Source organism: Haliotis rubra, unplaced genomic scaffold (assembly GCF_003918875.1).
Source record: "Haliotis rubra isolate DU_JTF1 unplaced genomic scaffold, ASM391887v1 Scf77, whole genome shotgun sequence".
Classification (NCBI taxonomy): domain Eukaryota; kingdom Metazoa; phylum Mollusca; class Gastropoda; order Lepetellida; family Haliotidae; genus Haliotis; species Haliotis rubra.
Window position 1 is genome coordinate 1,427,895 of NW_025767490.1, and position 24,774 is coordinate 1,452,668.

At 40.2% G+C, this 24,774-nt stretch overlaps 1 protein-coding gene and 1 long non-coding RNA gene across 3 annotated transcripts in view; one reads left to right on the forward strand and one right to left on the reverse strand.

Moving 5' to 3' along the window:
- LOC124260567 overlaps window positions 1-1,415 on the forward strand; it is a 21,598-nt gene extending 20,183 nt beyond the window's left edge. The window contains exon 3 of the long non-coding RNA XR_006894124.1: window positions 1,052-1,415. This is a non-coding gene — a long non-coding RNA (uncharacterized LOC124260567). The remainder of the gene's footprint in view (window positions 1-1,051) is intronic.
- Window positions 1-23,870, reverse strand: part of LOC124260565 (peroxisomal carnitine O-octanoyltransferase-like) — a 24,538-nt gene extending 668 nt beyond the window's left edge. Inside the window, exons 1-14 of one of the 2 annotated variants that reach the window (XM_046694889.1) lie at window positions 23,850-23,870; window positions 17,821-17,937; window positions 12,259-12,383; window positions 11,426-11,619; window positions 10,659-10,786; window positions 10,178-10,383; window positions 9,145-9,258; window positions 8,126-8,227; window positions 7,487-7,570; window positions 5,568-5,675; window positions 4,712-4,842; window positions 4,270-4,393; window positions 3,378-3,549; window positions 611-730 (exon numbers count right to left, since the gene is read on the reverse strand). In XM_046694889.1, the coding sequence (XP_046550845.1) occupies window positions 611-730; window positions 3,378-3,549; window positions 4,270-4,393; window positions 4,712-4,842; window positions 5,568-5,675; window positions 7,487-7,570; window positions 8,126-8,227; window positions 9,145-9,258; window positions 10,178-10,383; window positions 10,659-10,786; window positions 11,426-11,619; window positions 12,259-12,383; window positions 17,821-17,935 (1,723 nt within the window). In that variant the 5' untranslated portion in view covers window positions 17,936-17,937; window positions 23,850-23,870. Of the gene's footprint in view, window positions 1-610; window positions 731-3,377; window positions 3,550-4,269; window positions 4,394-4,711; window positions 4,843-5,567; window positions 5,676-7,486; window positions 7,571-8,125; window positions 8,228-9,144; window positions 9,259-10,177; window positions 10,384-10,658; window positions 10,787-11,425; window positions 11,620-12,258; window positions 12,384-17,820; window positions 17,938-22,653; window positions 22,836-23,849 lie in introns of those variants that run through there. The other variant, XM_046694888.1, reaches the window with a different exon arrangement.
- Window positions 23,871-24,774: the final 904 nt, after the last annotated feature.

Sequence of the window (24,774 nt, forward strand, 5' to 3'; positions counted from 1 at the left end):
ATAATCGATTCTGGACCAGACAATCGAGTGATAAACAGCATGAGCATCGATCTACACTGTGAGTCACCTGTTACAACAAGCATTGGTCACCGAAGACTGTATGGGTAAGGGACCATTCATAATTAACGGCTTAGGAGGGTTATGATGATGATGATGATGTTTATGGAGTATGTACAATGTGAATGCCCCTTCCCCACCCCTAAAATTTATGTACAAAGTAAATTCTCCACCCCCGCATGTCATGTACAAAATAAATGACTGACTGAGTTTTGGTTTTACGCCGCTTTAAGCAATATTCCAGCAACATCACGGTGGGGGACACCAGAAATGGGCTTCACACATTGTACCCATGTGGGGATTCGAATCCGGTTCCACAGCGTGACGAGCCAACGCTGTAACAACTAGGCTACCCCACCTCCCACAAAATCAATGACAATACCCCAAGTACATGTGTACAAAATTGATGACCCCCTTACTTCCCCAGAACAAAATGGGTTCCACCCACCCGTCTTAAAATCATCATCACCCCCACTAGTCGTAAATTATAAATGGTCCCTAGAATGTAAGCAGAATGTAAACCACCTGGTGCATGAACCAGTGATGTACTCACTCATTGGAAGCCATCCTATAGAAGCAGCCGTACCCATTCCTGCACATGGGGGACACTCCACCATACACAGTGGTGTAGCCGATACTGCTTGTCGACAACACATAATTACCTCCGCCACCACTGAAAATTTGAAACATTAAATTTACATTTTTAATACTTAAAATGAGGTTGCTGTTAAGGGGGTCGCCTCATACTCACATTGGAAGATCTCACACCCAGCAGCCAGTGATGCTGTTTGACAATACATTATATCCTTTCATAATCCTTGATCCAACCCAAATTGTGACTACCCTATCCTGATGATGAGAGGAGCTAATACGAGAGACAGAATTTATCGCCTAGACATTTGATCTGTCATAAATTCTGGTTGTCTAGTTGATAAAGAATAAAATATTAAGGATTTTGATAGGATGCATGTCCTTTTGTAAAGTTGTTGTACAGTATATAACCGTAGATAAGCCGAATTTTGAGGGGGAAAAAAGCAGTCTCTAGAAGGGGATCGGCTTATCTATGAGATATAATTTCTTGAAAGTATTTTTCAGGTCGTCAGTGCCCTGTCAGGACGATCTTACAGGTTAGTGGTACAGCAGTGGAAGTTTACGACGATTACAGCCACTTTCTTATACATGATAAATAAAATACATATTAAAGTATACATTTTGTTGTTATTTCAAAATATTTTGCCCTTAGACATTATTAAGTTTTGTACCTACCTATTTACACACAATCAATCCACAAACAAGAAGTTATAATCCTGTCCGGTCGCCATTTGCAAAATACATATTAAAGTATACATTTTGTTGTTATTTCATTATTTTGATGATGAAGGAACTGTAACTGATGTTGTCTATTGGAAAGTGGACATGGTGGGCATTGACACCCTATGATACATATATCGTCCCTGTCACTGCTTCTTAATACCAATGCAAATGATTGACGGACATAAGAGCTCCAATAAATGACAACTTTGAGCAGCAAAGATCTGCAGTTCATCAGATTTATGATGAAATAATAATGGCGGCCATGTCTAAAAAACACCCTAGACCTTGTAGTTTTTGAAGAGATGTTGAAAATGTAGTAACACTAGAAACATTAGGGTATGTATTCATACCTATAGAAAAAACAGAGCATGTATCATATGTTATTGAACTTTCAACATACTTCTGTACATCACATTCCATGATGATACATCAAGACATGGCTGAGTTATGGACAAGCATGACATTTTCAAGATGGCTGCTGGGCGGGCCATGTTAATGTTTGGGTAAGAAGTCATAGAGCAAAAGACAAGAGTCACTACAGCTGAAGTCATTCCTGCAACCAGGGATAATCTACAACAGGGATAGGTCACTCGCTGGCTTTCTTTACCATTTGTACTAATTAGCATGTGCCTCGTCATGCTCCAATGCACACAGTGACTTGGTTCGTTCCCAGCGCAACATCGGCTGCGTTTAACAGTACTTCAGCCAGTTTATTGTATCAGTCAGAATTTTACAATGAATGAAGGAATGAAGGAATGAATTATAGCAAGAATTAAGAGCAAGAATTATATGTGAATGAATGAAAGAAATAAAGAAAAAGAACAAAAGAAGGAAATACATATGTGAATGAATGAAAGAATAAATGATACACCATGGCCATCCCTCCCCAAACATGTTAAAGAACCCAAAACTATCGCTAGAACACATGTGTTAACATCAGCTGTCCATTTTTAAAAAATCTACTTTGAGACATTTTTTACATTAGTAATTAATTCAGACATCATTTTGCATGTGTGGAATGGCATGGACACTGACAGAATGTTAACTGACACTGTCACACACCCCTCAAGAACAGAAAGTTTAGAACTGTCACAAAGCGTTGTAAACACCTTCCCAATTTTGTCAAGAAAGAAAGAAGTTTTAGAACTATAACACTCAAGCATCACAAGCATCAATGTCGGATCAGAACAGATCGGCGATATGTCATATTTTTCACACACATCAAATACATCCTAACAATCTTTTTTAAATTATAAAACTATCACTATTACTTGCAAACACCTTTCACCTGATGGTATATTCCCCTCAGTTAAATTAAAGGTGTATGTGAAAGACGTTTTTAGAACAATAACTAGAAACACTCAAACAACGCCCTGTAGTATTTCAATGGCAGATCAGAACAGATCGGCGATATGTCATATTTTTCACACACCTCAAATACACCCTAACAAAAAATTTTAAGTATTAAAACTATCACTATTACTTGCAAACACCTTTCAACTAAAGGTATATTTCCCTTCTAAAAATTAAACGAATATGTGAAAGAAGTTTTTAGCAATACAATTTAGTCTTTCTTCGCTGTGTACCGAGAATTGAAGCCAGTAAGCTACAACATGCCGACTTGAAACTTTACTATAAATCTACTTTACTAATACTGACACTAATAACAATTATTTGACTTAAAATGAAGTGACAGAATAGGTAACTTATCTTCTACATATAGGTTTTCAGTTGTCACAACACTCAGCGAATGTAATCAGCTGTTGAAAATAAACCGGGCTAAATCTTAAAAACTAAGCTGCTGCCATATTGGCTACACTGGTCACGTGACTAGACGAGGCATACGCTAAGGGGCTTTTCAAGAGTGACCACTCCCCGTTATATGGTCTCCCTGCTGCAACCCACATTAGACATCATCACCATCTGCACCATGGGCCTTTGTTTCAGATGTAAAAAATGCAAAAATTGAAGATGAACAGACTATTAACAACGTTTAAAAAGTATACCTCTTAAAAAAGTAGCGTCAGTGAAGATGTCGGGCATGGGCAGCCCCTCCTCCTTTGCCGTCATGTAGAGGCCAAACAGATGGCGGTCACAGCCATTCATTTCCTGGGACTCACCCATCAGCTGCTGGTGTCTGGACACGGCTCGCAGAAACAGCTGGATACGCTTCTGGGACTGTAATCATGGCAACAGTAGAGTGTTGATTTACACTGCAGTCATCAATATTTCATGTCAGCCTGTGAATAATCAAATCTGGGCTTTAGATAGGGCTGCGCAATATAACCGGTTTACTGGTATTAACCGGTTCAGACATGAAAACGATACGTATTGCGATACGCTGATAGAAAACTGGTATTTTGACTTGTATTCGGAAAACTTCGTAACACTCGGAAACCTTGATGATTGTGGCAATTGTGGTAATGGTGGTGGGAATGATCGTGGTGAAAATTACATTTAAATATTATCTATATTCTTATTCTGTCATGATAAAAAGTTTTTATTAAAGCTTAATGAAAGCATAGTGATTTTGTTGTGTTTTTGCTTTATAAATAAAGCGTTAACTTGATCATTAGTAGTTTATTGTTAAAAAAACTTCTTGCAATATATTGCAATACATATCGCAATATAAGCTTTCGCATCGCAAAATATCGCAATATGAAAATTCTCTGCAATACCCACCCCTAGCTTTAGATGAAGGTGTGATGACGTGAAATGGAGTTAACGTCATATCTCATATTATTGCACGATATTCTCAGTCTCCAGGCAGACTCTCTATCCACTGCACCAAGGGGGGGATCTCAACCTGACTGTTTTACAACATACAGTGTCGGTGTTGCACAACATGACATGCTGGTGACACACTAAATGATGCTGCTGTTTCCCGTTGATACTCACGCTGACTCGAGGATCCACCATGGATTTACACCAGTCTATCGCCTCAACAGTGCAAGACCTCATCGTCTCGGTACGAGCATGGTAGAACCGACGAGTTGTTGCCGTCTCATACATCGGGGCAGGTCTGGGGAATAAACGTTTCAAAAGTCAACAAAGCAATGAAATACACAAAGATTATAACATGACCTTGTATGTATGTGTGTCACACTGATATGACAAAACAGTAAAATTGTGTGGAAAGACAACCCCACATCAATAATGATAGGATTTAGACTTAAATCTCTGAAACATATTAATTCCAACTGAAGTATTCACGTAGGTCATTCCAACATCTAAACAACAGAACACTGTCATGCTGGTTCGGTAATGAGGAATGTCCACATTACAGTTACAGGTGTATTTCGGTGATTCCAGGGAATGATGTAAGACCTGGGACACTTACTTCCCGTACTTCCTGTAGTAGGTGAGTTGCAGCGCCATCTGTACGTGAGCATCAGGGTGAACTTTGACCGACTTCAAGTATTCTTTACCGTAGTCTGTAAACAGGGCTGTCTGAACCTCCACAGTGGCACACTAGCAGGAACAGAGTGAGTGAGTGAGTGAGTGAGTGAGTGAGTGAGTGAGTGAGTGAGTGAGTGAGTGAGTGAGTGAGTGAGTGAGTGAGTATGTGGGTGGGTGGGTGAGTGAGTGAGTGAGTGAGTGAGTGAGTGAGTGAGTGAGTGAGTGAGTGAGTGAGTGAGTGAGTGAGTGGGGTGGGTGGGTGAGTGAGTGAGTGAGTGAGTGAGTGAGTGGTGAGTGAGTGAGTGAGTGAGTGAGTGAGTGAGTGAGTGAGTGTGTGAGTGAGTGAGTGGTGAGGTGAGTGGGTGAGTGAGTGAGTGAGTGAGTGAGTGAGTGAGTGAGAATTCACTCAGAATTCCAAGTTAATGCCAATAAGGTACTCTTTTCAAAAGATGTGTAAGTGAGCGAGCATGCCTCAGCCTGAACTTTCTCATAACTTTCCCAAAAACCTTGAACAGGACTCAAGCAGAGGAACAACATGCTATCACTTTAGAAAAGACATAATACCACAGTATCATTACTTGTGATAAACAGATTCCCTAAAACATTCTTTGAGTGGCATTTTAAACATTGGGAAATGAAATATTGATAAATTTTACAACTTCGTTATTTGTGAATGCCCTATTCTTGTAAATTATCTTTGGTCGTACAAGCAGATTAAAACCCAACAAAGTCTTTTAATGATGCACGTAACCATGGTAATTCGTTTCTCAAGATCCTCTAACTTATTATATACCTACCAGTTCTTTAAATGCGTCTCTGGTGCTCTTGATCTTCTGCTGGAGGACATCATCAAGGTCAAAAGTGAGTTCTTCAGCGGGAGGAAACGGTCTCACAGCCGTGCTGCCCTGTAATGTACAATTCACAGCACCATACCATCAAGAGCACTAACACACTCGGTACATGTATAAACTCTAAAGATATCCTACAACAAAATAATGCTGAGTACAGTCAGGGCTTTAATGGATGCAAGAAATTGCACCATATACCTTACACATAGTCAATACAGTCCAATATAATGTGAGAAAGCATGTATGGATATTGAATAGGGGTGGGTATTGCAGAAAATTTTCATATTGCGATATATTGCGATGTGGAAGCATATATTGCGATATGTATTGCAATATATTGCAAGGATTTCTTTTTTTTAACAAAAACTACTTATAATCGAGTTAATGCTTGATTATAAAGCAAAAACACAACAAAATCACTATGATTGATTAACCTTTTATAAAAACTTTTAATCATGACAAAATAAAAATGTAAGTAACATTTGGCACTAATGAAACAGGGAAAAGAACAATTCAACAAATGGAAATATCCGAAGATTTCCGAGTGTTACAAAGTTTTCCGAATGCATGTCAAAATACCGGTTTTCGATCAGCGTATCGCAATACGTAAATACCGGTAAACCGGTTATATTGCGCAGCCCTAATTTTGAAGTACAATATTCCAGCAATATCATAACGGGGGTCACCAGAAAGAGATTGACACACTAGAATTATACTTTTCCCTTCTTTTATACTACTTTCACCAATTTCATGAAGATCTTCAGGTCCCTGCTGTTGTAAAAAAAAATTGTTCCTCCAATGTTTCTGGGGTCGATTATCCACCTCTGACAAAGCTATGATATATCTCTGACATAATAGGCAAAATCTATTTTTTTCAATATCTCATTTTGACAATCACCAGTGTTTCAAAGAATGGATTCCCACTAGACATCAATATCACATGGATTGCTAAAATGAGGTCAGGGTGTACTTGATAAAGCAATGACACTGGGTGACTGACATAGTTTTATACAGAAACCACCAGAGAGGCCAGAGTCCGTACCCCACACATCACACCAGGCAGATAGCAGCACTAGGTCAAGGTCGCTCAGGTGCCAGTCCACTATCTAGGGCTGAATGTCAACAATTCAAGTGCTAACCGTAAATTTGTCAATTGCCTGGATCAATTTCACGTCGTCTCAAATACTTTCATTGTCAATATTCCAAAAGGCAGAATAAAACAATATAATCACAACCTGAAGATATTTTAGTTCAAAATGTTAAATGTAAGTTGATGAACAAAACCATGAACTCTTCAAATGTTTTAGCAAAACTGAACACTCAACCAACTCACAGAACCTGAAAGATCAAAACGAAAATACTATTTTAGTTCAAAATGTTAAATTTAAATTGACTTTATGAACAAAACCATGAAAACTCAAAATGTTTCAGCAATGCTGATAACTCAACCACATGACAGGGCTGGAAAACTCAACCACTGCAGTTTGAGACAACTTTAACTTATCGGCAACTATATCACCTGGGCTCAGATTTTCGAAGCTCTCTTAGGGGCGGTGGGGTAGCCTAGTGGTTAAAGCGTTGGCTCGTCACGCCGAAGACCCAGGTTCGATTCCCCACATGGGCACAATGTGTGAAGCCCATTTCTGGTGTCCTCCACCGTGATATTGCTGGAATATTGCTAAAAGCGGCGTAAAACTAAACTCAGTCAGTAAGTCCAAGCTCTCTTAGCACTAAGATAGTCGTAAGTTATTGTTAATGTATGGCACTTATGACTATCTTAGCGCTTCGAAAATCTAGGCACTGGGTTCTTAATAAACTTCTTATGTCTACTGCCCCCTATAAATGTCCTATCTGGGCGTGCTACTGACCTGCCACTGGCCATCAACCTCCTGCAGTTTGAGGTGGACATAGTAGGTGCTTACAACCAGCACCATGGCGTCAAACGGAGAATGCTGAAACAGAACAGGTCACGTAGAACAAAACAGCCACTGAGTAAGTAACATACTTGTATTGGTTTGTTGTTTAATGCCACATTCAGCAATATTCCAGCTATATGGCGGCGATCTGTAAATAATCCAGTCTGGACCAAACAATCCAGTGATCAACATCATGAGCATCGATGTACACAATTTGGATACGATGACATGTGTCAACCAAGTCAGTGAGCCTGACCACCCAAACCCAATTTTGTACATGATATGGAGGGGGGTCACTTATTTTGTACACATAAATCTTGGGGGCGGGGGGCTCATTCATATTATACATACTTCTCCCAAAAATCATCATCACACCCCACCCCCCTAGCCATAAATTATGAACGGTCCCTTAGTAGTGTTGATTAAGGCCAACAACAGAACAGTCAGATCAACTGAGTTCGAAGTGTTGACTAAGGCCAACAACAGAACAGCCAGATCAACTGAGAACGTAATGCTGATTAAGGTCAACAACAGAACAGTCACATCAACAGAGCTGGTAATGTTGATTTACGGAGAACATGCCATACTTACATCACAGTTGGAGCAGATAAGACCGTTCTTGTGAACAGAAATGTTGAGGGATTTATCAAAGAATTTGTTGTCTGCATTTCCACCAAGCCCCAGCCATGCCAGCTGAAAGATATTGAATTGGAGGGATATATCAATCGTATGTATATAGCACAACTTTACATGCTGGTTGTCACAATAAAATACAGGTTTTTAAATGAAAGCGTTGCTTCAAAAGTTAGTGGATCCTGATGGCAGTCTGGCAATGTATTTGTTCCATTACAGCTTTGAACGGTATTTCAGACCTATGATGATGTCTCATATTTTGTGGGTGGGAGGTGAGGTGAGATGAAATTGGGTTTAACGTCATGCTTGAGAATATTTCGCTCATATGACGACGTGCATGTGTGTGTATGTGTATGTGCGGCTGCTTGTACTAGCCCAGACTGAAGCTGGGTTTATAGTGCTAGCCCACTGAGATACCATGCCGCAGGAAGCATGAATACCCCACTCAGACACATTATACTGACTCCGAGCCAACCAGTCCTTGTTGTACCAATTAATGCTGACCGCCAGGCAGGGACCAACAAGTACCATATTTTAACATCTTTTGGTATGACGCGGCCGGGTTCGAACCAGGTTCGAACTGGGATCGAACCCGCAACCTTCCGCTGTCCGGGCGGACGCTCTAACCACTACACCACGGAGTTTGTGGGTGGGAAGCCCAAAATGATGCTGGTCTGAAAAGCTTACCACTTTAGTGATGATGATGAGCTTGGCCAGGAGGCTGACAAAATGGCTGAGTGAGTAAGGTTTTAAACATCTTCTACAATAATCCAGCAATATTCTGGCTTGGGACACCAAAAATGGGCTTCACATATTCTACCCATGAGGGGAAATAACCCAGCCTTCAGCATGATGAACAAAAGCTTTAACCCTACACTAACCAACCGCCCCTGACAAGCTGGGAAACATTTTCTGGATAAATCGTGAATTCACAGAGGCTGTACTTCAGTGTGTAGCAGCATGGCTGTGTCACATACCTGACTCTCATCGGCAGGAGATTCGTCAGTCAGGTCAATCAGGAATACAGACTGCTGGATTTTCTCTAGGTTCTCGTAGTTCTTTGGATTCTTGGCAATGAGGCGGCTCCTCATCTGACAATAATACAGTGTTTGAGTGAGCGGTTATGTGAGTAGCTGAGTGAGTGGTTCAATGCATGAACATCAATCACTAACTGGGAGCCATGCATACAAAAGTTCAAGAATATCTGTAAAATGGTTTCAATAAATTATTGCTGCCTCATTTGAAGCTGCAATTCTAAAATAAGATCTGCACCAAAGTAACTTATGCTATTCTTCAGCTCATGACCAAGAAGTATTTGCAGTTAAGCATTGTGATAATAGATTTGATGGACGAAATGATCTAATATGGGTTAATGCTGTGTTGAAAGATGATTGTACTTTGAGTGAGTGAGTTTAGTTTTACGCCGAACTCAGCAATATTCCAGCTATATGCTGGCGGTCTGTATTTAATTGAGTCTGGACCAGACAATCCAGTGATCAACAGATTGTACTTTGATGGTGAGGTTTGTGTGTTTGTTTGTTTTTCGTTTGTTCGTATTTGTTTAATCCACACTCAGCAATATTCCAGCTATATGGCGGAGGTCTGTAAGTAGTCAAGTCTGGACCATACAATCCAGTGATTGACATCATGAGCATCGATCTACGCAAGTGGGATATGATGACATGCATCAACCAACACAGTGGGCCACCTGATCCCATCAGTCAACTCTTTTAACAAGCATTGGTTGCTGGAGACATGAATACCCTTCTCAGACACAGTATTCTGACTCTGAGCTGACCAGTCCTTGTTTGTTCACCTTAATGTCAAGCACAAGGCAGGGTAACAACAAATACCATCTGTTACTGCTTTTTGGTAGGAGCCAGAGTCAACTGAACCACCATCTCCTCAGACAGACGCTGTATCCACTAAACTATTCAGGGGGGACACCAGAAAGGTCAAGAAAGTGAGGCATAATAAACTGGACCATCAAGGGTGTTGACAACAGAATACCTTAGCCCATTCCGTGCGGTCATCTGTGGTGAGGTTCCCAATGGCCGGCCCTGGAGGCATCTTGTCACATTTCTCTTGGATGGCCTTCAGATGATGAAGAAACTCTGGCTGTGTCTTGACCTCGCCATCCGCATCGAGACATTCCAGGTTGAAGTAGTGACCTCGGCATGTCACAGTGACATTGGAGGGGGCTGGCCCTTCAGTCTCTGCAAATGTTGAAACAAATTACGACCCTTTTGTACAACACAGCTCCGTGATGAGGGTTTGGGTTGGATTGGTTGATTTGTTAAATAACTTGGAAACAACTGTGCCAAGAATCAACATAACATTTTAGTGTATCTTCTTGTAATTAGTGACCCCATCATCCCCCCACCCATGCCAAATTATGGACGGTCCCTTAACACATTATTACCGTAGTACTACAAATGTTTCATAATTAAATTGTTGTAATAAAGTAATGTCATGAAAAATAAATGTTCACCTGTTTGAAAGTAAAACAGAATTTTATCCATGGTCAGTCCCGGTATTTTACATGTATTGTACACGCGATGAAACTGGGACATACAGAGTGGTCTCCCCTTGGCATCCTTCTGTGGACGTAATTTCTCTCTGAAAATCAAACAAATTATGCAGTAAAATCCATAGTATACTTTCTACCATGTGAAATGTGTAAAGTCAAATCGCGAGGAACAGTGGTATCACCCAAAAATACCAACATTGAGATGAAAATTGGTGTATGTTTTTCTGATTAAATAAACACAAAAATATATCAATTTCTTCAAACTGTGTGAGTTGAACGAGCAACAAAACTGTACAAAACAAGGCTGTTCTACTGTATATAATCTCATAATTATGTTGGCACTTGCGTGTCATTTCAAATAATGTATATGAAACATTCAAAGGACAAGGCAGTTACTCTGCCCTATTCACGACTATGAGCAGTATGAAAAAGAGCGAAAAAGCAAATGAGAGAGAAAGCAAATGTTGTTTAACCCAACAATCAGTAATTAACTTCCATTTTGAATATGTGGAGTGCAGCGTTAAACAATAAACAAAACATCCACAGGACCTTGGCCTAGATTTTCGTAGCTCTCTTAACGCTAAGATAGTCGTAAGTGCCATACCTTAACATTAACTTACGACTATCTTAGCCCTCCGAGATCTTCGAAAATCTAGGCCCTGAATTCTAGGGTGACTCCAGCATGAACTATTCTCATAATGTCCAGTGCAGTACAAACACAAACTCACTCTCTGAGGACCTGCCAGAACTTGACCATGTAATACAGGAGCAGGGCTGTCCGCTCCAGCTGAGTTCCGTCCCGTGCTGGCCAGATGTCCCGCATGTATGGCCCGGGGCCTGCCATGTTGACCAGCAGAGCAGACGGCATCCGCCATTCCAGATACGCATGATCCTCCCACCACTTCAGGGTTGGTATGACAAGCTGGAATACAACAGGTTCAGGGTTCAGGGTTGGTGACAACAGGTTCAGGGTTGGCATGACAACAGGGTCAGGGTTGGTATGACAACAGGTTCAGTTTCAGGGTTGGCATGACAACAGGTTCAGGGTTATGTATGACATTCAGGGTTGACAACAGGTTCAGTTCATGACAACAGGTTCAGGGTTGGTTGGTATGACAACAGATTCAAGGTTGGCATGACAACAGACTCAGTTTTGGTATGACAACAGGTTCAGTGTTGGTATGACAACAGATTCAAGGTTGGCATGACAACAGGTTCAGGGTTGGTATGACAACAGGTTCAGGGTTGGTATGACAACAGGTTCAGGGTTGGTATGACAACAGATTCAAGGTTGGCATGACAACAAGTTCAAGGTTGATTTGACAACAAATTCAAGTGCGGAATGACAACAGATTCTGGGTTGGCATGGTAACATGTTCTGGGATGGTTTGACAACAAACTTTGGGTCAGGGTTTCTTGGGTACAAAATAAGGATGGCATGACAATACATACAGCTTTGGCATGACAACCCATTCATTGTTGGCATGACAACAGACTATTCTACTCCAGAAACCCTATGTGTGATGTTGTATGCTCTCATATAGCAACAAAATATACAAACCCAGTTCTTCTTATACTTTGCTTTCTCAGAGAGTTTCAGATGCAGCTCTTTGCCCAGACCTGCTTGAAACTCTCTCACGATTCTCTCGGTCTCTCCATATTCTTCATCTGTCACAAATGGCTTCGCTGAAAGAAAAACATATTTTTTTAATAAATTGTTCCCTAAAAACAAGTCTGCATACATTAAACAATAATAATCAAATTGTGTGTACTGACATCGTGCTCGCCTCTGTACACTTGGTATCCTCTCAAAGCATGTATATTATTACAATTATAGATGAATGTATCAGTTTGCACTTGATTTTCAATCTCAACTCCCTGGGGAGTATACAACTCAACCCAAAATGCATCATCACCAGAGCAACAGGGAATGTGAATTTTAAAAATACAAAGACTTCCTCATTCCATGTAAGAGTAGGTATTTTGATTGCTGCTGTTTAAGATACGGCTTCCCACAAAGGAATGTAACTGTGATAAATATTCTAAAAACCTGATATAAAGCTTGTTGCAACAACTTTCTTGCTCTTTAACACCCGTCAACTCCATTAAACTGCCACTGTCAATATCATCCTATTTCGACCGCCTGTAGTGGTTAGAGCGTCCGCCCGGAGAGCGGAAGGTCGCGGGTTCGATCCCCGACCCGTCATACCAAAAGACGTTAAAATATGGTACTTGTTGGTCCCTGCCTGGCGCTCGGCATTAATGGGTACAACAAGGACTGGTCGGCTCGGAGTCAGTATAATGTGTCTGAGTGGGATATTCGTGCTTCCTGCGGCATGGTATCTCAGTGGGCTAGCACTTTAAAACCAGCTTCAGTCTGGGCTAGTACAAACAGCCGCACATACACATACACACGCATGCACGTCGTCATATGAGCGAAATATTCTCAAGTACGACGTAAAACCCAATTTCACCTCACCTCATCCTATTTCATTAATTCCAGCATTGTTAATAACGGCTCATGCCTCTAAATATTTAATTTAAGCAGTGGTAATAAATGACAGCTAACATGCCTAATGATAGTCACATCTGTTTCAAACAATTAAACACTGTCATTATTTACCCCAGGAACTAACACACCATGTTAATATCAAATATTTTTAAGTATATCTAAAACACGATTACACGTCCTGAAAGAAAATGTAAAACCAATGTCGTGGTTTTACATTTTAAACAAAATGTTGAGGAGCACTGTTTTCACTAATCAGTGAACCATCTAAAACTAGACAGATTTATTTGCATTTATACCAGAAATTTTAAATAACATTGGATTTGTTTTTTGTTGTTTAATGCCGCACTCAGCAATATTCCAGCTATATATAGTGGCAAAATAACATTGCAATATGTAAAAGTGAAACAATACAATAATATGCATTAAAACAAATTCATTAACAGCACATGATAGAAGACCACTGAAGTCATGCCATGTAAGACTGAACACCTTTCACCACCTGTCATGGCGGCTCACTGGGACCACAGCAGGTAGAATCTTAGTCTCTGAATATATATAAGCAGTTCCTTTTTTATATGGAATTTTCAAGAAACTAGGGGCAGGGGTTACATTAAGAAGTGATGGGCATTTAGAAACAAGAAAGACTGACTGACTGACTGAGTTTGGTTTTACGCCGCTTTTAACAATATTCCTGCAACATCACGGCGGGGAACACCAGAAATGGGCTTCACACATTGTACCCATGTGGGGATTCGAACCCGGGTCTTCGGCGTGACGAGCCAACGCTTTAACCACTAGGCTACCCCACTGCCCCTAGAAACAAGAAAGAAATTACTTTCCTAAGTCAAATTATTTTCAGGGTCAGTTGGGTAGCCTAGTGGTTAAAGTATTTGCTTGTCATGCTGAACGCCCATTCATGATGTCCCCTGCAGTGATATTGCAGAAATAGCTACAAGCCACTCACTCACTCACTCACTAACTCAAATTCTTTTCTCTTTTGGTTCATGCCATATAAATCACAATTCATAAACTGCCACTACAATAAAAACCAAAAACTCCTCCCTACAGACTCCCTTCTCATTCATGGGAAACAAGAATATTGTTTTCAAAAGATCCTTAATTACAGGTGAAATTCAAATTCAATACAGATAACGTTGTCCGAACATTTCATTTCAATGTTGTAATTATACATTCTTAATTAAATAAGGGCGGTGGGGTAGCCTAATGGTTAAAGCGTTGGCTCGTCACGCTGAAGACCGGGGTTCGATTCCCCACATGGGTACAATGTGTGAAGCCCATTTCTGGTGTCCCCCGCCGTGATATTGCTGGAATATTGCTAAAAGCGGCGTAAAAGAGTACTCACTCACTCACTCTTAATTAAATATGACACTGATACTGGTTGTAACTCTTAACGTTTTGACACAAGACAATGGGAGCCTGTTACCTGGTTACCATGGCAATGGCTCACGTCAATCACCATATTGTCTACACATTAGCCCAAGGTATTTTCTACATACATTGTATTAAAATACATCAATGATATTAACGACAGGTCATATTTCTTTCAACAACTGTTCACAACTCAGAATTAATACACCTGTGAAAACAACATCTGCCACCATTAGTCCAACATGTCTGATGTGTTATTGACATAAGTACCTCTAATACAAATCCTACTAAAGGTCAAGGTCAGTTCTTTCACACTGAGCAACAAAGGTGGTATATATTACGTCAATGAATACACTGGCAATTCATTATTTACTGTAATAAGAACATGCACAATAAATCATTTGTTCATCAAAAGTCAAAATCAAATGGGGAGCTGAAGTACAAAGGATTTATCCAACCAGGAGTCCCCAGCAAGTAAATTGTGAAAAATGTTTTTAATTTGGTGAAAATTTGGATTTTTATAAGATATTCCTAAATTTAGAGGTCTTTCAACATTGAGTATTAATATTACATTCAAAAATAAAAAACAAGCATCATAGGCTGTATTTGTTCCGACATCAGTGAAATACAAGTTGGCCTGAACAAGCCATCATAACTGTATGGACATAACTTAGGAATATCTGAGTTCCAGCTGGGATATTTAAGCCAGACTTAGGGCTGAAAACTGGCCTCTGAGAAGATCCAAATAAATATCAGTGGGTTTTGTTTGCAATGGGAACAAAGATTCAGTTTAGGATAAAACACCCTTCTTATTTAACACCACACACTGGCAGTATTCCAGCTATATGGTGACGGGTTGAAAATCTGGATTTTGACCAGAAAATTTGTCAGTGTGCAAAATAGTTTCCAAATTTTGCTAGTCGGTCGGTCTAGCTATGCCTGAAAGTTACTTACCTACAAAATAATTCACTAGTCCGAAATTTGAATATAGACACAGGTTTCATCATTAAGCTGCTAATATGATGAACATTTCTGATAATCTTGCATTATTTAAAAGTGTGTTATAACTTAACAAGTCTGAGACTGATATATTTACAAAATGACCCCTTGAAAATTCACTATCCAGTCGGGCCAGTGACTGTGGAGATTTAGTGGCCCGATTGGATTTTTACTAGCCACAGGCTAGCAGGCCAGTGGCTATTTCGCACACTGTTGTGTATAGTACCTTTAGATGTCTTCATGTATTAATGTATCTAGGTACAATGCCGCCGTGATGTTGCTGGAATATTGCTAAAAGTGGCGTAAAACCAAAACTCAGTCAGTCAGTCAGGTACAATGCTAGCTTTATAATTTACAGCTGCAGTAAGGTTTAAAATTTCATACCCTATTGATGCAAATAACTGATAAAAGTCATACATTAAGTCCCCCACTAAAATGATGCTCAGGATGTCAGTCACTGGATTGTATGGTCCATATTAGATGATCAAAAGATGGACTGACAAACAGGAATATTGCTGATTGCCTTGTTAAAAAAACATTAACTGTTTGTTTTGTTGGCCCAGCTATATGGCAGTGATCTGTAAATGCTCCAGTCTGGACCAGATAATCCAGTGATCGACATCATGAACATCGATTTATGCAATTGGGATACTATAAGTTGTTCACTTGTCATGAGGGGGCATGGGTTGATGCCCGAAGGGCGAGGGGAACACAAACGAATATCGAGGGTACATCAACCCATGGGCCCCGAGGGACCAGTGAACAACGTATCTTACCGAACACCTTAATGTTAATTTTGAATTGTTTGAAGCACAGGTACAAATCTTTTGTAGCCATCGCTAGATTTTGCTGACAAGAAAAACAGATTTAGAGTTATGTCCCTTCCAACAATTTGCATTCGCAAAACATCAGTTATTTCCGTACATCATACGTGATTCAATGTTATTCGAGATAAAGAATTACCTCCACGAAGTGCGAGGTAAGATAAAATGACATGTTTCACGGGTCCAAACAAACATTAAGTCAGGTGATCACTAATAATCAGGTCATACTCTGTAACCACACAATACTCTGTAACCACACAATACTCTGTAACCACCCAATACGCTATAAAGGAACTAAGAACTTCACAACCAGCACAATATTCTCCACCAGCAACACAGTTAAGGCGTGGCCACTCACCTACACCAGGTGTAGTGTTGTCATGTGGATAACTCAGTCATGTGGGTCACAGTGATATTCAATATGTGGCCCAAGTACCTCGGTGGCTATGTGCAAGGGTGGCTTGTTTGATTATATGCACATTAGACATGTCCCTATCAGCAGTCAGACAACCTGTACTCAATACTGTGACACAATTTGTGTTGATTGAAGCTAGTGGCTGAGGGCAGAGACCTCCCTGATTCAAGGTCCTTGTCTAGGGTATGATTGAGGGCAGAGACCTCCCTGATTCAAGGTCCTTGTCTAGGGTATGACTGAGGGCAGAGACCTCCCTGATTCAAGGTCTTTATCTACGGTATGACTGAGGGCAAAGACCTCCCTGATTCAAGGCATTTGTCTACGGTATGACTGAGGGCAGAGACCTCCCTGATTCAAGGTCCTTGTCTAAGGTATGACTCAGGGCAAACACCTCCTTCAAGGTCCTTGTCTAGGGTATGACTGAGGGCAGAGACCTCCCTGATTCAAGGTCCTTGTCTAAGGTATGACTGAGGGCAGACACCTCCCTTATTCAAGGCCCTTGTCTAAGGTATGACTGAGGGCAGAGACCTCCCTCATTCAAGGTCCTTGTCTAGGGTATGACTGAGGGCAGAGACCTCCCTCATTCAAGGTCCTTGTCTAGGGCATGACTGAGAGCAGAGACCTCCCTCATTCAAGGACCTTGTCTAGGGCATGACTGAGGGCAGAGACCTCCCTCATTCAAGGTCCTTGTCTAGGGCATGACTGAGGGCAGAGACCTCCCTCATTCAAGGACCTTGTCTAGGGCATGACTGAGGGCAGAGACCTCCCTGATTCAAGGTCCTTGTCTAGGGCATGACAGAGGGCAGAGACCTCCCTCATTCAAGGTCCTTGTCTAGGGTATGGCTGAGGGGAAGAGACCTCCCTGATTCAAGGTCCTTGTCTAGGGTATGACAGAGGGCAGAGACCTCCCTCATTCAAGGTCCTTGTCTTGGGTATGACTGAGAGGGTAGCCTACTTGATTCAAACAACATCTAGAGTACTCACTTGATTCCAGGTACTTGTCAAGGGTCTGCTTCAGAGGGGGGATGGGGAGAGAAGGAAGCTCCTCCGTGTACTGAAACGTCTTCTCAGTGTCCGACAACATCAACATGTCAGCCATGACTGAAAGCAAAATTACTGTATAGATAAGTGCACCTACACACTTGAGTGAGTGAGTTTGGTTTTACTCTTCTTTTAGCAATATTCCAGCAACATCACAGCAGGGGAGACCAGAAATGGGCTTCACACATTGTACCCATGTGGGGAAACGAACCCGGGTCTTCAGCATGACGAGCCAATGCTTTAACCACTAGGCTACCCCACCGCCCCAAACACTTGAGACCTGGGAGTCTAATCAGTGATCCATTAAAAGCAGTCCACCACCTTATCTACATGACCAATTACCTGTGTCTGACGCAGAATCTTACTCTCTTTATGATGTCACCATCTATCTCCTTAGATTGCTCTTAGGAATATTTTGAATCTATCAAAATTTCAATTTATACACTTTTACGATAAAACCACGTGAGTAAGCAAGTCAAGTTTAACACAGGATTTATCAACATTCCAGTTATCTCATAGCATGCGGCATAAGGAAAACCCTAGGTGATGTTTACCACAATAGTGGTGGTTCGATTAATTGAAAATGAATATAATCGAAGATTGGTCGCAGCGACTGAACGACCAAGCAATCGAACATGTTTTCTCACAATCGAACGCAACCAATCTTGGAACACTTGTTTGCATCAACAATATTTTTCACATGGTTGTTTTTGTCTGTGTCATTAAATTTACATTTCATAAGCACGACAAGCTCGTTCCAAGTCATGATTGAGTTTATCTCAAAGAATCCAGGAAATCTGTGTTCCTATCATACTAATCATACTTTAAATATGCGAAATTTGCAAATGGATTTTGTGCAATTTGCAAGAAAAAAAATTACTTCATGTTTTTCCTTTATTTTTTGGTGTGCATTAACAAAGATAACAGGAAGATTTGATAAATGACGCTAACCTATTTTTTTCGATGACTGATCAGTTGTAATGGATTGGGCCAATCATCAATTATGAGATTTTAACCAATTCGCAACACTATACCACAAGGAAAGAGTATGACACACTTAGAAACATAGTTGGGGTGAAAACAACCTGAATATTATAATCATGACAGCGACAATGCACTAGTAAAATCAAAGAACACACAAATGTTAACCCTAACATTTCATCCCACACCAAATATTTCCATATCACTTCAAAATGTCCTCTCACAGCTGAACACACAGTCGTACTGGGACACTGATGGCATGATGCACACCTTTCCACAGGAGAGTACTAGACCTGGGGGATGCTGGTGACACATCAGGCCCCGATTTCTCGAAACAAACTTAAGTTTTTACTCAAATTTCAAACTGAGTTTGACAATTTGAAACAGCTTAATTTTTAACTCAACTGCATTTTTAAACAAAAAGCCCAAACAACTTAAGTAATCTATCCACCAAACTCAAATTGTCTACTATGTTTGAGTTTAATATTGATTTCAGTTTATTCTGGAAAATGCATTTTCCTGCGTTTTCTCAAATTTGAGTAAAAACTCAGACTTAAGTTTGTTTCGAGAAATCGGGGCCAGTGGTCTGAAGCTTTGCTGTATCACCTAACATCCTGACATAAGGCTAATATCACTGATGTCAAAGAGATAAATCATTCTTGGAGTGGGTTTACATTGTGGGCCAACAAGCACTTGTACTTTGATCACCACTGAAGAAGTCAGTCAGTCACAGTCAGCTGGTGCAGAAAAAATACCCAGTTGACTAGTAAACATATTGTCTGCCCGCCGCCGTCCGTCCGTCCGTCTGTCTGTCAACAGACATGTTCATGCGGCAATCAGCAATGTTCCAGCTATATGACTAAGGTCTGTAATTAATTGAATCTGGACCAGTCAATCCAGTGATTGACATCATGAGCATCAAACTACCCAGTAGTGAGTATGGTTTTACGCCATTTTTAGCAACCAGCAATAGCAGGGGACAACACCAGAAATGGGCTTCACAGCCACAGCCACTGGTCCATTATTTGAGACAAGTGGAAATCGATGGGGGCTAGTTATTTTATCCCAAATCTAGTTGTTTGACATAAATCATTAAAATAAGCTGAAGACAAGTTTTATGGAACCAGTATCTTAGTATAGCATACAACATTGTATAAAAAACATTTTACACGTCTGCTGCCATAAAATTAAAGATGAATCCAGCAACTAGTGATACCATTACCAGTGTTCTGACAATTGAAGGGGAGTAGACTGCCAGGTCCTTGAGATTTGCTTCAGTAGTATTCGAATCTAGAGCCCCCCCTCTTTAACTTTTAGCATAAGGGCCATGACAGAATAACTATTCTTTATTCATTAAGCCTATTGATGATTTAGACATTCAGGTCCACAATAGACATACAGGTTTCAACATCCATGGCATGGAATATAAATAGAGAAAGTTTATCACAGACTAAGCATGGCATGACGACAACAATATGTTAAACTTACATGAGCTGATAGACACAGTAATGTTTAGGAATGTACATATATCTATAACTGTAATATGTTTAACAAATGAACAGAAAAATTGTATTATTTCCTATGAGACAAAATCGTTGATCTCTTGAACATGATTTCATGTATTGGCTAGCAATGGCAGCAACTCTTCAGTGAGCAGGCGTTAGATTCCACTTGCTAAATCAAACTTCACACCTTACAAATTATGGTTGCCATAGAAACCAAATTCTACATTTGACCTGATTTATTTTGAAACTGACGTCTCAAACTTGGGGACTGTCAGTCTTTGACTTACACAATACTTATGCGCATCACATCCCACATCATATTCTAACTGACATAAATATAAATACCTGCATTGACACCGATTAATCAATTCTGATTAATTCTGTTCTGATTTTTCTTTAATTCACATTTTTAGTTTAACTTTATGCCTTCATTCTGTCACCAAAAAGATCCTGATGAATTACCTATAAAATATTACCATGATGACATGATGTTTACAAGCGTGATTAGAAATATAATTTTGCCTATTCATAAAATACTTGTTTTTACTGTCTGTCAGCTAAATCTGCCTGTGAGTCATTCCTGATGATACCTGCTGTCCCAATATAAAATGGATCATAAGTTAGAAAATATTCCTGCCCCAGTGCCAAGCTTGACAGATACAGGGATTTACTGTATGCACAATGCTGCATTCTAAATGCATATAGATGAATGGCATAAATAATTTACATTGCAAGACCTGGGGATGGAAATTAGTTTGGCTGTTTGAATCAATTAGCCTAATCAAAATTGTAGATTATATGCTATGAGCTCACACATACACAGCTGGAATTTTTAATGAAATAAGAAATATACCCAAACATTGACATGACTGGAATACCAGTCAATTGTGAAAAGTAAATTATAGAAATGTTTGTACCTTGTCAGCACATAATGGCTTTCATTCTGAAATCTGGAAACTGAGCCTATAATCATGATAAAAAATTGGTTCTACTGCACACACTTTTGTTGACATTTCTACATATGGATATAAATGGTTTCTCAAAAATATTTTTTATTGAATTAAAAAATCCACAAAGTTGTTCAATATTTCATTAGACTATCATTAGTTGGTTTGACATTATTTTTCAACTCGCTGTGCGAATGCGCAGAGCGTGTGAAAAATATCCACTGGCACGTTTCCGGTTTGGTCGTATGCTTATCTATAGTGTAAATGCACTCTAAATAAAAGCTGTTATGAAATGATTTACGTTGTGACAACTGTTCATAGCTGAGTACATACTTCCATTTGCCTCTGTTTTTCAATAATTGATGTCCTATTTTGGTTGCAATTCCATCAGAGATGTGTTTGTTTAGTTGTGAGAATGGGATATGCGGGAAGGACGGTGGTGGTGAGATGTCTTTATACAACAGTTTGTTGACATAAACGAAGCTAATTATGTAACTAATCCCGGCCTCTGTTTCATAAATCAATTGGGATCAGTTATATGTGACATATAACTATATATTTGTTTTGATTTTTGTTTTCTTTGGAGTGTTTACACTATCGATAAACATACGACCAAACCGGAAACATGCCAGTGGATATTTTTCGCACACTCTGCACATCCGCACAGCAAGTTGAAAAGTAATGTGAAACCAACGAATACCCTGACACCGAACCAAATTGTACCCATTTCTCAAAAATATTGTTGGTTCTAATTTGACTTTTTGTTTCTTAATAACAGGGTTAAACTAAAGAACACTGCACTAATCACTTAATACATGGATAGGCAATATTTTTTAAAAGCTCTTCAAATCATACAACATTCTGGTTTCATACTGCTTCCTAGGCGGAAAGACTTCCGCCCGTATCCCCCTTTAAATTTCATTCTAGTCAAATCGTATCACCTGAATTATACTTCCTCATCTGATAAGCATGAGTTTTAACATGTTAGTTTTAAACATTTAACATGTTAATTGTATATGAACAAACTGAAAGACATATCTTACCATTGCATTTACCAGGCGTATAGTGTTGAAACATTGGCGGCATCACCATTTACAAAACGCTTTGAAATTCATTTCATTTCAATTTACACTGCACACCAACGGCGGATTAAACACGGCAATATTAAATGAGCAGTTTTATATAACGCACCATTACCTCAGCTGATATAAACCACATATGGCGATGATAAATACACGCATATTATATTATACCGGCATGATAATTCTCGATTGACGTGACAATGGTATATGCATGAAGATATTGACATGTCGATTGTCAGACGAATACATGTGCAACTTTACCTGTTTGTTTCGTGCTGCAAGGAGAAGCTCTAAGTCACAAGAATCTAAGCAGTGTTATCGGCGAGGTGTCTGCAATCTCGTTCAAGGACTGTGTAGACTCTTCACCTGATGCTCACTCAGATAACACATTAATAAACCAGCATGTTTTGTGTTGACAGTCGACAGCTGCGGGTCAAAGTCTACTTCCTCTTTCAGGGGAGGTAACTCTAAACATGCACAGGCTTTGTACGAAACCTATAAAGACGGCCTGTTTCAACATGAGTTCGAACCAGTCTTGCATATGGTACATTTTAACAACAGCTTACCTGGAAATCTTTTGTCCATTGAAATATTTGTAACTCAGCTGGGACCTCAGCTGTGCCACTGGTTTAGGTCGTCACATATTAGAAATTCAGTCGACCATACATGAAAATTAAACCACCCCTCACCCCCGGCCTGAGTTCATCCATTCGTGTTATCCCATGTGTAATACAACAATGGTTTGCAAATTGTCAGTGATGATATAACCACATCATTAACGCATAGCGAGAATGAAAATGAGAGAGCGTGCACTGTGGAAATGAGAAGAAATTGACATCAGTGTTATTACCGACTTAGAGCCGTCGCCTAATGCGAACGTTTGGGTCCAATGGTTGTTTGTTGTTTAACGCCGCACTCAGCAGTATTCAGGTATATGGCCGCGGTCTGTAGATACTCCACTCTGGACCAGACAATCCAGTGACCAAGAGCATGAGCATCGATCTACTCAAGTTGGATACGATGACATGTGTCAATCAAGTCAGCGAGTCTGACCGCCCAAACCCGTTAGGGACCGTTCATAATTTATGAGTGAGTGAGTGGGTGAGTTTGGTTTTACGCCGCTTTTAGCAATATTCCAGCAACATCACGGCGGGGAACACCAGAAGTGGGCTTCACACATTGTACCCATGTGGGGATTCCAACCCGGGTCTTCGGCGTGACGAGCCAACGCTTTAACCACTAGGCTATCCCACCGCCCCCTCAACTTTGACATGTGGCCAATCATTAGCTCAGATCAATAATACTTTAATATTTTAGGATAAGTCCATGCGCCCATTGAACAACTAAATTAAAGCAAGTCTAGATTTTGAACAGCAAAATAATTTTCACTAGAGCTCATTTTTAATTTAAACGGGGTTTAAGAGACTAAGTGTAAGTCTACCCTTAAATATACGCACGTGGGTATTTCTTGGACGTGACATCCTGCTCCATGATATGATCAATATATTCTGAAATAAATCATAAGGTTTGTTGCTATTAAACAAAAATGCATAACAACAATTATTATGTGTCTTTTAATCAGTGTTATTGTCCTGAAGACCTGTATCGTGAAGACAAACAACAGCTTAGCCTGCATATCCTGGTTTCTTTATTTGCTTAGTCAAAGTTCTGCACATGTTGAGTAATCTCATCTTCATAAAATCGAATGGGTGAGTGAGTTTAGTTTTACGCCGCTTTTAGCAATATTACAGCAACATCAGTTCGAGGGACACCAGAAATGGGCTTCCCACATTGTGCCCATGTTCGGAATCGAACCCGGGTCTTCAACGTGAGGAACGAACGCTTTAACCACTAGGCTACCCAACCGCCCACAAATCGAATGGACAACTGTTCTATATAAACAGAATCAGCTGTTGCCTTGGGGTTTATAGAAAGTGAGTGAGTATGGTTCTACGTTGATTTAGCAATATTCCAGCTATATCGAGACAAGGGAACCAGAAGCAGGCTACAGAAAACGTACCTCTGTGGGGAATCGAACCCGGGGCTTCGGATTTAGCAACTTGACTACCCATCCGCCCCATTAAATACATATGCCATAACCAAAGTTAGATGTTGTCGTTATTGTCAGTGAAGATACTTGCAACAATATAAGTACCAAGGTTTTCTTTTTATGAGAGGGGCGGTGGGGTAGCCTAGTGGTTAAAGCGTTCGCTCGTCACGCCGAAGAACCGGGTTCGAATCCCCACATGGGTACAATGTGTGAAGCCCATTTCAGGTGTCCCCCGCCGTGATGTTGCTGAAATATTGCTAAAAGCGGCGTAAAACTAAACTCAGTCAGTCTTTTTATGAGATATTCATCTGAGATCTCTCAATTATAAAGGC